Source organism: Montipora capricornis, chromosome 9 (assembly GCF_036669925.1).
Source record: "Montipora capricornis isolate CH-2021 chromosome 9, ASM3666992v2, whole genome shotgun sequence".
Lineage (NCBI taxonomy): Eukaryota > Metazoa > Cnidaria > Anthozoa > Scleractinia > Acroporidae > Montipora > Montipora capricornis.
Genome location: NC_090891.1, coordinates 41,997,926 through 42,012,925, shown reverse-complemented (window position 1 = coordinate 42,012,925; position 15,000 = coordinate 41,997,926). Strand labels below are relative to the sequence as shown.

The 15,000-nt window shown below is 38.4% G+C and overlaps 1 protein-coding gene across 2 annotated transcripts in view; it reads right to left on the bottom strand.

Moving 5' to 3' along the window:
- Positions 1 to 15,000, bottom strand: part of LOC138015072 (neuronal PAS domain-containing protein 2-like) — a 47,573-nt gene that overhangs the window by 32,196 nt on the left and 377 nt on the right. Inside the window, exons 1-6 of one of the 2 annotated variants that reach the window (XM_068861980.1) lie at positions 14,350 to 14,743; positions 11,490 to 11,558; positions 10,054 to 10,211; positions 7,646 to 7,731; positions 7,056 to 7,145; positions 278 to 395 (exon numbers count right to left, since the gene is read on the bottom strand). In XM_068861980.1, coding sequence (XP_068718081.1) covers positions 278 to 395; positions 7,056 to 7,145; positions 7,646 to 7,731; positions 10,054 to 10,211; positions 11,490 to 11,558; positions 14,350 to 14,351 — 523 coding nt within the window. In that variant the 5' untranslated portion in view covers positions 14,352 to 14,743. Of the gene's footprint in view, positions 1 to 277; positions 396 to 7,055; positions 7,146 to 7,645; positions 7,732 to 10,053; positions 10,212 to 11,489; positions 11,559 to 14,349; positions 14,744 to 15,000 lie in introns of those variants that run through there. The other variant, XM_068861979.1, reaches the window with a different exon arrangement.

Here is a 15,000-nt window from a genome sequence, read left to right as displayed (position 1 = left end):
CCTTTCACATCTGCAGGTTTTCCTTTTATCTTTAAAGATTGACAGTCGATGCTTAAAACTTTTCGTCTTCTTTACAGTTAGTGTATTTAAACCAAGCTGAACACTTGAGCATAAATATTGGCGGAAACTTGCTAACCAAGGAAGATTTTCCTCATGTTTTGTGCCCCTTCAGTTTTGACTAATTGTTTTTTCTTTTCCTTTAAACTGACTGAATTTACCCCTATTTTTTTTTCATGGTCAGCTTCAAATGAATGGACAGTGTACATAGTGTATGTACCTAGCTCAGTATGCAGCTCAGGTATTTGATTTCTTCCTTGTAAGAGTACTTCTTGCATGATCCTATCTCTATCCTCAGGGTGCACCACATCAGACAGGTTCTTACCAATCAATTCTTCCTAGAAAATGAGAATAACTCCAAGTTACCATAGGTGCTCTGCAAGGATAGGAAGTCAAATGGAAGAAAGGATTGTATGGGGCAAAAATGAGGATGTATTTGGTAGGTAGGTAGGTACAGTTTTGTAGGTAGGTACTAGGTGAGAGAAAAGTGGGATTAGCCATTGGAATGAAAGGTGGTTTGCTTAAAAGGGCTGTGTCACAGCAGTGGAGTTCACTTTGTGTTACTAATTTTTACCAATTACTCGCCCATTCTCGTAATACAACTCAATGGTAAAGTCTTTAGAAATTACTTTTATACAATACAAATCAAAGCCTTGTGATGAAAAAAAGTCTGTCAAGCATAATAATAATAATAATAATAATAATAATTTGAAATTATATAGCGCAAATTCCATACAAATGTTCAAATGGGCTTTAGAATACTACTGGCTATAAAATACAACATGGATAAAAACACACAAAAAAATTAATTAACTATGAAAATCTAATGCTTGCCTAAAAAGAAACGTCTTAAGTTTAGATTTAAAAGTGGATAGAGTTGTGATACATGTGCTGTACATCAAAATTTAACGTCACAAGGTAGAGCGTTCCACAACCTAGGAGCCGCAAACATAAAAGCTCGATCGCCTGAAGTTTTGAACGATCGAATGGAAAAAAATGGAAGAAGAGTACTGCCAAGAGCACTGTGAAGATTATAACATGAAGGGAATTTGAATGAAATAAGACAAGGAAGATAAGGGGGAGCTACATCGCATAAAATCTCAAAAAATTAAAATAATTTTAAAATAAAATACGCTTTTTACCAGGCAGCCAATGTAAATCTTGCAAAAGCGGACTCACATGACACAACTACGGTAATGGCCAAACTACATGTAAATGAGCACATGAATTTTGAATGCGCTGCAGCTTAGAAATAAGGTTATCCGGTAATCCATAAAGAAGACTGTTACAGTAATCAATCCTGCTTGTTATAGAGGCATGAACAAATTTTTCTGTTGAAGACTGGGACAGGAATTTCCTACTGTCAGGTATATAATTATAAGAAGAAAGTGAGGTTTTCCTAATGTCATTGCTCGTTGTCAAATTGGCATCAAACCAAACACCAAAATCCGTGCTGCGGTAACAAAAGAGATGGTATCAGATCCAATGTTGATGGTATCAAATGAAACTTTAGCTAATAATTTATTGTTGACGCATACTAATACATAAGAATAGGCCTTATTCATGATAGCCGCCATGTTGGTTTTCAAATTGTCATGCAAATTAGCCATGTGTTATGCTGGGGGGCAAACATTGGAAAAAAGACAAATTGCGGAAAATCGGCTTGTTGAAATATTGAGGATGTATACAAAACATGGACCACCACTGTGGACCCAGTCCATGGACCCCTTCATGGACCCGGTACATGGACTACCGCTGTGGACTACCCCTCCTTTTGTACAGTTTCAAGCAGAAAAATCCTCAGACCAAAAAGATACGTCATCCTGGCACTTATCTGGATAATTTAAGCAACAATTGTTGGCTCTTACAGGGACATGAAAAATGCAGGATGCTTCAAGGGGATTGAAACCCATGACATCTGCGATGCCGGTGCAATGCTCTATCAACTGAATTATGTAACCAGTCAGTTGGGTGCAAGTTATGTTTTGCATACGTCGTCCTCTTGGGGCCTTTTTGGCCTGGCCTGTCTTATGCCACGCTGGTAGGTCTGGACTCAGCCGACCACTTGGCTCAGGTGGTTGAGCATCGGACTCAGACGGACCAACAATCAGGGTCTTCAAATAACTGAGGAGAAAATGCTGCCTTTGTAATGACATTTGCAAATGATTAGACTCTCTTTATGTCTTCTCGGATAAGGACAATAAACCGTAGGTTCCTGTAATGGCCGAAGAAATATTTCGTCATTTGTTTTTTTTTTTTTTCTCCTTAATTAACTGCGTAGGGTCTTTGTTCGTAGGATTGCGTGTACATATCATGCGAGCATTTACCATGTAGCATGTAGGTATAATTATGTGAAAAAGCAAAACAAAGTGTTGTTCATTGACCCTAAAAAGCCACTAGGGAAGTGGTCAACTACATATTAGGTGGCATACATGTAGGTGTCTCTAAGAGACAATTGCTTAAATCAGTGGCCCATATCTAGGATTAGGAACAACGTTTTTAGAGACCGTGATTTACTGCTGTCACAGAACAGGAACTTTCTTTGTTTCTAGCGGAAAAGGTAGTCTAAAAGTAGATTGGTCCGCAAAACTGCCTTGACATAGGCTTAATATAGGAGTTGTTCGCTCCTAGTCATGGGTCACTGCTTAAATTGTCCAGATAAGTGCAATAATCATTTCTCTCTTTCATCTAAAGATTTTTCTGCTTGTAACTTAACAAAATGAGGGGTGGTCCACAGGGGTAGTCCATGGACCGGGTCCATGGATGGACTGGGTCCACAGGGGTGGTCCATGGACCTGGGGTCCATGTTCCTGGGGTCCATGTTCCTGGGGTCCATGTTCCTTATATACGTCCAAATATTGAAATATCATCGCTAAAAGTACATTAATTTTTAGAATTATTTTAGAATTAAGTACCTTTCATAATAATTAATTTTTATATCTTTGATTGCCTTTGAAATTTTGACTTTCTGTTTCATTATCTGCTCATTTTTCACTAAAAAAAACATTGAAGTAACTTGTGTAATCATTCCATTTAACTACTTAGGTGATAAACATTCAATGAACGCGAAACAAATCATCAGTGTGGCTAACATATTCGTTATACTGTAACTTCTCGAACTTGTGTTGTTTGCCCTTGTGTTGTACCTAATTTGTACGATAATAGCAAATCCAACATGGCGGCCATCGTGAATATTCAATAAAGTCTATTCAGTTTTATCATCCAGTGGCGTAAGTCAGCAAAGCAGCGTTCCATCACAGAAAAGGCAGCAGTCTAATCATCAATACCATCAGCAGAAAATGACAAATCCATTGTACAACTGAGTGTCATCAGCATAAGCGTGTACCGACAAAAGTTGTGAATGAATAACATCAAAAAGCCTACTCGTATAAATAGAAAACAGCAATGGACCAAGGCAGGACCCTTGAGGAACTCCCCACCAGAGCCCTGAACAATGTCAGACAACATTCCTTTAACTGAGACTCTGTGAGATCAACAAGATAAGTATGATGCAAACCACAAGAGAACAGGCTCTCTAAAACCAAAATCATCATGAGGTCTCCATAGAAGAGTTGCAATGATTGACAGTGTCAAATGTAGAGCTGAGATCAAGTGGCACAAGAACTGGGTTGCAGTGGGAGTGACTGGCTACAATGGAGTAGGTGGATGAAGAAATTAGGGAAGAGGTGGGGTTCATGTTGAGGGAAGCAGGGTTTGGGGTAGGAAAGTATAGGAGGCTGAAGGGACTGGGCAAAGGTGTGGTCAGCATGGGAGGAAGTCAGATGATGGACGCCATTACAAATCAAGTGCTTACTAGACAAGAAGCTTAAAGATTATGGGAAGGGGTTTATTGAGGTGTGTAGATCTTGGATAAATACAAAGAATAGTACAAAGCCTGCATGTCAGTCCCGGAACAGTTGCACCTACAACTGTAATAAAGTATGTCAAGAATGGTAATTAAAGCTCTCTTTATGAGTTTGTGCAGATCTACATGTACCTACATGTAATAAGGCATGTAATTTTTAATACAACAACAACTGGGAAGCTACTGCCTGTGACCATGGAAAGTGGAGACTGACAATTTACATGTACGACAGTTGTAAAACTGTCCATGACAATGCAGTCACAGGGGGGTGCAAGTCAAAAGGGCAGCCAGGAAAGGTGAAACATTATTATTGAATGATCCCTCAATCTTTCAGTTTCAATGTCAACAATGTGGCAGAACATGTCTCTCTAGAGCAGGTCTGCTGAGCCACCAAAAAAGCCACGTTGACAAAGCGCCACCCACCTATGATGAATACAATGTATATTCAGCATAATAGGGATCTCACTTGTCCAATCTGCTAAAAAGGGTGTAGAAATCTTTCCAGATTTTAATGCAACATATGAAGGTACATGTACATGAACAACAACAACAGCAACAGCAACAGGCTACAAACGCAAGAACTGAGCGCTCGGATTACAACTGCAACAAGCACTGCAAATCTCTTGCTGGCTTCAAAAGCCATTGCTGTTCATAGAACTAAAACATTTTTTTCGGTCAGCAATGGTCATATAGTTGTCTAACAAGTCGACAGCCATCAATTTGGCATCAATAAAAAATTGTTTCTCACTTTTGCTAGCAAAACATCCACAACAACAGAGTACATGTCAATGAACCTTCTTCATGCCAAAGTCAAAAGTTCATGTACTTACATGTACAATGTACAGTCAATCTTGATTCTTCTACTTATATAGCAGAGCTCCGCGTTCGGCACGCGAGCGCGGAGCACCATTGTTAAGAAAATATGGTAACCCATCAATGCGAGAAAATTTGGTTTTATAGCCATGACGTCATGAACGTCCGTCCACCCCTCCATGTATGCCAATGTGACCAGTATCATGCTAGTTTACAGCATACATCTTTGATATTGGACATCCATCTTTTGATTGACACCTGTCAGAACATGGTATCCACTGACCAGTATCACATGACCATATCGCAGGCTCAAGCTTAAGGTCACCGAGGTCAGCTGTTTTTTTTTTAAGTTGACCGCTGACCAGGCACTGGTTTTCGATGGGATTGCAGGCTCAACCCAAGTTAACTCACCTGAACATAAGCGAGGCTTCATTTTTCGCACGCTTTCTGTGGCTCGACGCCGCTACACGGCCATACTATATATCAATGAAAGTTCTTACACAGTCAACGATTTTCGTGTTCAGGCAGGGCTCGAAATTGCGACCAATACGGTCGCATTTGCGACTAAATTTTTCCCTTTGCGACTAAAATATCTGGAGAAGTCGCAAATTTGCGACTTGTTGTCACCTTCGTTCTTTCGAAACAAAAGGGTTAGCAGTTGCCACTTTGCTGCTACTTTTGCTAAAATAAACAAATAAATAAATAAATGACATTATTTTGTTTCTCGCTGTGAATTTTCTCTGAAGGTAGTGTAATTGTATAGTAATGTAGCTTCGATGTTACGTGCACAGCTCCATTCCTTCAATCATTCGCCATTTTCAGCAGTTTCTTTACACAGAAGTACTGCGGGCTCATATTTTTCTGCTAAACCGCTGACAACACAATGCAGCGCGGCGATTTTGCGACTAAAATTTGCGAAATTGCGACTAAATTTTCGTATCTTATCGCAAAATGCGACTGGATTTTTTCGTTAATTTCGAGCCCTGTCAGGTGGAAAACAGTTTGGATGATGTTTTCTTTCTGCATGGTTTCAATCCAGTTTGACATATCATGATATCTGTGGTCCACACTGGTGGCTACGCAGTTATTCAAGTCAAGCATCGGAGGCATATAAACTTAAAGCTGAGTGTTTATTTTTAATTTGCTTAGAGCTGCTTTTTTTCTCTGTATTGCAATTTTTGGCATAATAAATTATCTTTAGAAGCTCTGATAAGGTTACATGAGGCCTGGAGGACCTATGACTAGAACAGAAAGACTGAGCGAAAGAGAACGACAATGACAAAACAGAATACCAGTAATAGCTCATACTTAGCACACAAATTCTTTCCTTGGGCACTAAACCGTTTGTTATTATTTAAAGTGGATGCGTATTTTTAAAAGGTGGTTTAATCCATTCTTCCTTTTTTCAGGACTGAAAATCGAATTTTTCTTGTCAACTGGAATTAAATAACAATTATCTGTACTCTTTTGGGCATAAAGAAAAAGTTGATTTGTTTGTTTGTTTTCCTCTAAAATGCGAGCGAACAAGTGCTTTTTTAATCTGTTTGCCCAAATTTTTTCGTTGTGCCTCGACAGTGGCAAGAAAATTTTGCCCTTACATGTATGTGATAAACACATATTCAAAATGAGTTCTCGTAAAATTAGAGGGAAATCTCACTAGATTGTGTAAAGCACCCAAACATTATTTAAGTGTTGGAGCAGATCGTGTTTGAAGTTCGTCCTTTCTTGGTTGCATTGCCGTATTTTGCTGATTCTTGACAGTGCCAAGCCAACGTGGCATGTTTCAATGAAATACATCAAAATGTAAATGCTCTTGTTTTCAGAGATAAAGTGGAATAAAGTACATTAGTAAAACTCTTCTTTGACTTCGAACTGACAAATTTTAGCATGATTCCTATTCGCTGGCTATTGACAGTTGACTCTGAAATGACTTTTTTTCCTTTTCAATTTGCTCGCTGCGGTTGTGCTTAATGCTTGTTTTCTTTTAAAACTCATTCGGTTCAAGAAAAAATTACCGGTATTGCCAAACTGGTGAATTGCAAAGTAAATTTCACTGGAAAAACCGATGTCGCACTCATCCCTTCATGATTCATGCGATATTGTTTTTTAGTGTAAAATTTACCGTGGAAGTCATTAGTTACGCAGTGCATTTTTCTATAGAAGAAAGCAAAGAAAATGATTTAAAGCAGCAACCAGAAATATTTTCACAAACCGTACAGGCAGTAAGAATAAATGACCAGGGAGCTCTGCTTTTAGGCTTGGCTAAATCTATATTAAGTAAGTGTTGTGTGTAACTGTAGGGACCATTTTTTATGAATACCTTTTTCAAGCCAAGAAGATCTTCAATGCTGTTTGAAATGAATACAAATTCTCCATTTGGAGACAGAACCAGTAAAAACCCATTTAACGCCTGCAAATGCAATTCAGAGAAAGAAATGGTTTTAAAATCAATGACATGCATAAAAAATTTCTCCATTCCGATTGTCTAAGAGAAATGCAGTTTTCAGGTAACACAGTGCAGAAAAGAGGTACCGGTACATGTAATTTAATCAAAAGACATGTAACAAACCACACATCCTGATTGGTAAATGATTAAAAAAACTCACAGATAGCCAATGAAATGTGAGCCCTGGTGCAATTTTTGCATGATATGGGTGCATTGGCAGGTGTAATGTTACGTTTTGGACACAGGAAAGAGGGCTCTTCAAAACAATCGTTAACTTCTGTATTTTGTTTTGCACATGCCTAGACATTTCTTTCCACCCCTAGAATTCTAAGGTACCTATCTTCCCCCCAGGTTAAAAGACTAATGAAGCAGATGACAGATACATGCATGTAAAAGAACATCACAGAAGATACAGTGTACATGTCTAGACTAAAATAAAAAATGGTGAAGCTGATGACATGTACCTTGTCCAGCAGTTCACCAAGCTCTTCACTTGACAGAAAGGAGGAGATCAGCCCAGTTTCATTACCAAGAAAGGACAGAGTCAAATCTGGATAAAAATATTCATTAATTAATAGAGTGGCTGTGAACATTACTGTGACTTTCATAATTTTGCAGAATCTCATCTTCAAGCCCCAACAGCCAAACTGCTTTTTGGCTGCCGTCAATCAAACTAAATCAATTGTTATTATTGATGCATGACATACACTGTAACCTACCAATCAGCATCTTTGGTTCACACAGTACATTTGTACATTCAACCACGATGGAATCTGTACGAATCTTTTTACTGAAGAACTTCTACAAAGATCGTTATCATAATGGTATTCCAGCTGTTAACTAAACAAAACTGCCATTCACTTTCCGGAGGTGGAGTTGATCTTCCAAACTATGTTTGGAAATTTGATTGATCTTGAAAAGCCAAAACGCAGTTAGATACAGCGCTTGAAGGTGAGATTCCGAAGGCCTTTTTCCGACTTTGTTTGGATTTGCCTAAATTCTAAAATATTTATCGCCTGCAAGTTGATTTTACATCTACATGTACATGTATGTACATGTGAGAGAATATTTTTTTAGTACATGTAGGTTTTGCTTCTTTTTTGAGAAATACATCTTTTGTATCTCTGTGCTGCTTATAGATTTCAAAAAACAAACATTAAGTAGTGAAAAACCATTAAGAAATACATGTTCTCAAAACAAATACATGATTGTGTAATTATTGTGAGCAACATGCACAAATCATGTATTATCAACCAAAAAATAAGTGAGTGAGGCCTGTTTTCCCCATTGGACTGGTAGATGTTTAAATCTGTTTCTAACACATATTAGACTAGAGTAAGGAAACCAGAGAGCTCTTTGAAGAGGTCAAGACACTGAAAGTAGCTCAAATTTAATGATGATTTAATTTTGACGAGAGGGGAAACAGGAGTAGCCAGAGAGAAAAACCTCGATCTTTCTCACAGAAGTACAGTATGTACACTGTACATGTAAGACAACAAATTCAACCTACATGTACATTTCGTGTTACATGTACATCCAGGAACCTCGGTTCTGAATTGAACCCATAACCTGTAACACCTGTCGTGAACGGGTTTCACTTGTGTTTACGGGTTTAAAATTATTGTCCCATCAAGTAGATCAGTTTGTCAATCAGTTGCAGTTAATGAGTCCCTAAGGGTCAGTGACATAAAAAGGGGGAAAGCCGCGGGGGATATTCGCATGCCCAGGAGAGGGGCATGGGCAACTGAGGGTAATGATGATTACTCCTCCCCCCACCCTTTGCAAGACTTGTGAAACTAGAGAAGGAGGAACACAAATTCTCCTTTTATCCATTATTTTATTTTTTAAATAAATAATAATTATTATGTTAATCACTATCTTTTGGCAAAATTTGGGTGGCAGGGAAGGCAGAGCCTATACCCCCTTGGGTAGCGGTGTCCCTAAAAGAACCCCCTAGAGTAGCGGTGTCTCTAGGGGCAACCCTACGTTAGAATGTAACATAGGGTGGACCAGAAGAGGGGTGCCCTCCTGGAAGGAGAATAGGTCAGATGGTGAGTTGTACCATCTTGGAATAAGCAATCCGGACCTATTGCCAAGGAGGGCTGTCCCACCTACTGTGGGGTAAAGTGCAGCCCAGGGTGCACTTCCCTGCCACCAATAGGTAAGTAAGAAATGTAAAAGGACACACCTAGTATTTAGCAATTTTTTTTTTTTTTTTAGTTAACGGTGGTAACATGCGGAATTATATAATGTACATGTACATAACGAACCGTGAGACAAAATAACCAAACTAAAATAAAACAGATGAGAATAGCAGAACGTTAAAATTTTGCATGACAAAGCACAGCCACAGCAATTAAAGAAGACAAGGCTTCCAGTTGGGTGGGAGGGTGGGAAACTTAAAGAGTGCGATTCAAGGCACTTGCTTGAAGAACAAAGCTGAAATGTAGCTGACTAATGGTATGGGGGGTTTACATAAGGCGAAACAGATGAGAATCGTGTGATGTTGTCACAGTGGAAATTACTGGGAAGCTTTGGCGACCGCTTTAACATTGTAAAAGTGAAAGTACTTTGACCTAAACAATGAGCTTTTGACTACTGGACAAGCCTTGATTGCAAGGGTGAGGAGAGTAGAGTACACAAGGGACAAGTGGGGAAAAAAATAGTACTCCCTTAAGGCTCATTAACCCCAGTTAAGAGCTTAAACTTATAATGTTAATAATTTTACTAAAAACAATGAGGAACTGACTCGGGTTACATTGCATTTGGTAGGCATGTTCTCTCACCACTGTGCAAGACCTGCTCCTGGTCATCGTCAAAGGATTACTCATCCCATACACAGTACATTCATTATTTTTTATTCCACTCTTACCATTGTGAATCTTCATGTAACTGACAGTCATTTTCAGGACCGTAGTCTTGTCAAGTTTGCGTTGTGAGCTGACACATGATGGAACCATGCTGGCCAATTCACTGATATAGATGTTTAGTTTATCTCGTCTTTTTTTCTCACTCACATTTCGAGATGATCTGCAAGTTCATGACAAAAGAAGATTTCAGCAAAAAAAGGTCATGGTGTTGACTGGCTCTTAATTAACCCTTTAACACCGAAACTGGCCTAAACCGGCCAGACTTTTTACTTGTCAATGGGGAACCCCTGGGAGTCAGTGGGTTAATTAATAGATAATTCCCATTGACTCCTGGGACTGAGACTTACGATATTAATTTTTACTCTGAAGATGATTTTACTCGTCAATGGGGGCGGTTCAGGATCGAGTCAATGGGTTAATACACGTATATACCTTTGTATTTTTTTATTAGGAGAGGGCATACATGCATGAGCCTCCTATTGCAGTGACACAAACTTGCATTTGAAGATGATAAGGAGTTAAATTCATTAAAGCAAAAAGGATATGGACAAGAACAAGAAATGCAAAAAAATGTTATGTTCAATGAGCAAAAACAAATCTCATGCACACCATGCATGTGCCTTCACCTTTTGATGCATTTATACTAGCTGTTTTATTTCCCATGACGATGTGAATAAAATTACCATTCTGTAGAGGAGGCGTACCTGACAAAAACTTTAATTTCAAATTTTCCTTTAAACATCTATACAAATAGTTCATTTCCTACACAACTAAAAACACATCTCCGCACATGAGGTCTTTGTTACAATAATATTACTATTATTTTGTATCATTAACCTTGCTTGAGCTTCCTAATCGTAGATGCTTATAGTCAGGTCCCGATTTCATATAATTATAAACCTAATGCATAAAATTCCTGACAGCCAATGGATCAAACAGGCATCAAATGCATTTGTGGGAAACAATGTACAAACTTGAAAAAAGGCCACAGCCACTTTGTTCAAGGTTAAGTTAGTTTCATCCATCCTTGTCAACAAAATGGTTCTTGGTAATGGAACAATGGCATCTCCCTTGCTACTGAGATGTTTCAAGTCTTCATTAGAACATGGTTCAAATGAAATGAAGAGGCAAGATTAGTGCAAAATTCGGACCAGGTTAGCCTGCTTGCAGACAGTAGATGTTGTTGTCACCATGAAACACATATCAGACACCATAAGTTGGAAGCGTGTGGGATACAGTTGTAGGTTTGCGCCGATTGACAAAACAACAGGGTGGGGGTAGGAAAGAGTGGCTTAATTGCGATTTCCACAGGCACTTTCACAATGTTATGACACAATTTAACATCAAAACATCTAAGAGCACAGAGGCACAAGAAACTGACATCAATTTGTTAATTATAAAGTTTATAAATACAAACCTAATGCTAGACTTAACTCACTTTACTTTCTTCTTTGGTTCCTTGTCATTATCATCCAGTCCATCTCCCATGACCAAACTCACGTAATCCCTGAAAAACACAAGGGAAAAAATTATAACAATAAACCAGTTTGGAGTTCTTAAAAAAACACATGCACGCAGTTCCATAAAGACAAGCACAGTGAAAATGATTAAGATTTCCAACACAAAAACATGTTACTAATTTATGTACGAGAGCACTTGGTTGTATATGTTGTGGTTTACATGTAATTTTCTTCCTGGCTAAAAATGTTTTAAACCAGTTGAATTATGATTTTCCTTTTTTTTCAGATTACGGAAATGAATGTTACACAAAGAACAATCAAAATTGACCTGGTTTGAAAAATATCAAAGCAAGAAAAAAACTGAACCACAACATGTTCTTGTTTTTGTCTGGACACTAATGCATGCGTTTTTTAAACTACATGTACGAACTGGATTATTGAAATAATCAATATTATTAATCAAAGAGACTTGAGCTACATTGTAATCTGCTGTGTTATGTTCTTTGTCGACTTTGCGACATTCATTTTAGAGAATTACAATAATATTAGGTTAAAATATCAGTGGCTGGCTGGCTGGCCTTTGAGACCATTTTGGCCTGTAAGGAAGACAAGGAAGCTCTGTTACCCATTCTGGATTGTGTAAACTGCAAATTGCAGGTTAGGGCTGCAGGTCATTGTATCACCACAGCTGAACCAACCCAAACTTTTATTTTAAAAAAATTAATGCTAACATTAGGCCCAAACACTATGCTTTACAGGTAGATAACGTTTAAGCTCACATGTAAGTTTAGTATTTTTGTCAAGGTTTGGGTTGTTTCAGTTAATATTGTTATGGTAAAACAATGACCTGCTAAAGGCACTTAACACCCTCCGAGCACATTGTATATAGATTTTAAAACCACCAATGTTAACCCTTCATCAGAGCAAATTGACCAAGGGATCTGTACACAATATTGAAACATGAGCTTTTTAATCTCTCTCTCTACAGTATCGTGTGTCAAGTGTCATCTAGCTTATTGGAGACACTTAATCCACCAATAGGTGTGTGTGTTACATGATAATACTTATTTTGGAGGGTGCAGTTTAGGGTTGCAGGTCATTGTTTCACCATAGCTGTAACAACACAAACCTTTACTTATGCTAACATTAGCAGGGCTCGAAATTAACAAAAAAATAGATGCAATTTCCAGACAATTTTAATCGCCAATGGGGGCCACTTCAGGGATGAACAGGTTAATGTACAAACGTAACAATGTGGCTACAGAGGCATTGTCATCCACAACAGATCATACTTAATGAAGTATGGAGGCAGTGTGGCCCAGTGGTTAGGGAGCTTGCCTCGAGATCCGGAGATCCCGGGTTCAAGAATTTGATCCTGGTAGTCCCTGGTTCAACTTCCCAGCTGCACTTGTAAATAGCCAACAGTTGTCGTTGTTCTGTTTCGTCGTTTCGTTGTGTTTCAATGGCCCTGAAAAGCCCCTATGGGGAGCGGTCAATTAAGTATGTACATGTATTGTATTATTATTGTATTGTATAATGAATGAAATAATAATTATTTTATGTTTGAGGTGCGGCTTGTAGACGAAAGAGAAAACTGATCCTCACACTTTGAATTATCTAGAATACTTAGTGGAGGCCAGAGACTGCTTAACCCATTCACTCCTCTGGTGCCTCAGGACACCCCCAGTTGACAAGTAAAACCATCCAGTGTTAGAGTATAAATCTGTCAAGTCTCACTGCCATGAGTCAATGAGTTGAGCAATTGTCGCTATATTATAGACACCTGAAAGAATCAGGTGAATTCAACAGGATCGTACACGGTACCAGAAACCCATAAGGGTTGAAACGTGTAACGGCCCCTTGTGTGCTGGGAAACAAGCTTCTGAATATTCAATTTGCTAAGTACCATATTTGGAACAACAAGAGCGAGGGGTTTCCAAATATGGTACTTAGCACTTAAACATTCAACCAATCAGTTCGCACTGAATATTCGGAAGCTGTGAACGCGTGTTACACCTTTCAACTCTTATGGGTTTCTGACAGTACTTAACAGTCAAATGGACGAAAGTAACAAATATTATTATTACAAACAATTTGTGCTGGATAATGATATGGAATTGCCTCAAACAAAACTCCCAACAACTGGCTGTAAATTGGGGCAGATGATGTATAAACCCATCATTATATTGGAATGCAAGGTTCGAAGGTGAACCTATTCTGAAATGACAGCAATATCGGAAAGCAGCTGCATGAAGATTTGAATCCCACCTGGGAAAATTGGTAACCATACTAACACACTTCTAGCACAAGATACTCAGATCCCAACTTCGCATTCTCTAACGTTTTCTTCAAGTGATCCCTAATGTCATGGTAGTAAATATTGCAAAGATTAAGGCATAAAAAAATTCATTAAAGTGCGTGTAAGGCATTACATTACTGACAGCCCATAGATCAAACCCGTATCAAATGAATATGAGTTATCCTAAGGTTTCACTTTTTTTATGAACACATGATGTCCAACAGCTAGCTGTATTATCCTCCCTAGTCAACAATGAAGAAACGACATTTTATCATCTCTTTTGCTACCTTATCATTCCTCAAGAGTAAGGCTGAAACAGTGTGATACTTAATCCCCTATTTAATTTAAAGTAGATTTTCTGATCCATTAGCTAACAGTATATCTAATATTCTGGAATAAACTCAATGAAATAATTTTCTGCACAGTCATTAAGGCACTAAATCACTAGCAGTGTTCAACACAGTCAAGTGGAAGTTAATATGGTGTGTATGAATTAGAATGCTTGACAAAAGGACAAAGTGAATCATGATTTTACCTACATTTGAAAAATAGGCAATTCAGTTTAAGTTCAACCCTTTGCTAGTTTTCTGCTGACGCCTCCAATGAGTGTAACCTTCTTCTGGAGCTACAATGTAAGCCCAGGGTTTTCGCTAGTGGGACTAAATGCATTTGCAATGTTAATTACTCTGTAAGTGGAAACCTCCTGTAAGAAGACACTTCAGCCACTTCCCACTGTGTTTTACCACTGGAGGTTCCACTCCATTCATTTGGATAACTACCCTCTTGTGCAGAAGCGTGCAACCATGGGTGCAAGACTTGCTAAAATTCAAGTCAAACTCAACAAATGATGACACAGCTGTGATGTTGAACAAGATTCAAATGACAGTGTCATACTATTCTGGGTTCGAATTTCCTTGAGAACCGATTTACAGTGAAGGACTTCACCAGAAGGTCAAGGGTGAAAAGTATAAGCTTGTATCACGTACGAAGCATAATAATTAGTTAACCTGTATTCTTCGCACAAACTTAAGCTTAGTTTAATTAGCAAAATAACAGTTTGCATTTTTTGTCACACTCTAAACATAAAACAACATGAAAAGATATGTCTAGAGCAGAAAATGAATGTCGGAGGTTGGAGGTTATAAGCCGATTGACTTGATTATCAAAGCTACGGAAGGCTTTCAAGCAGC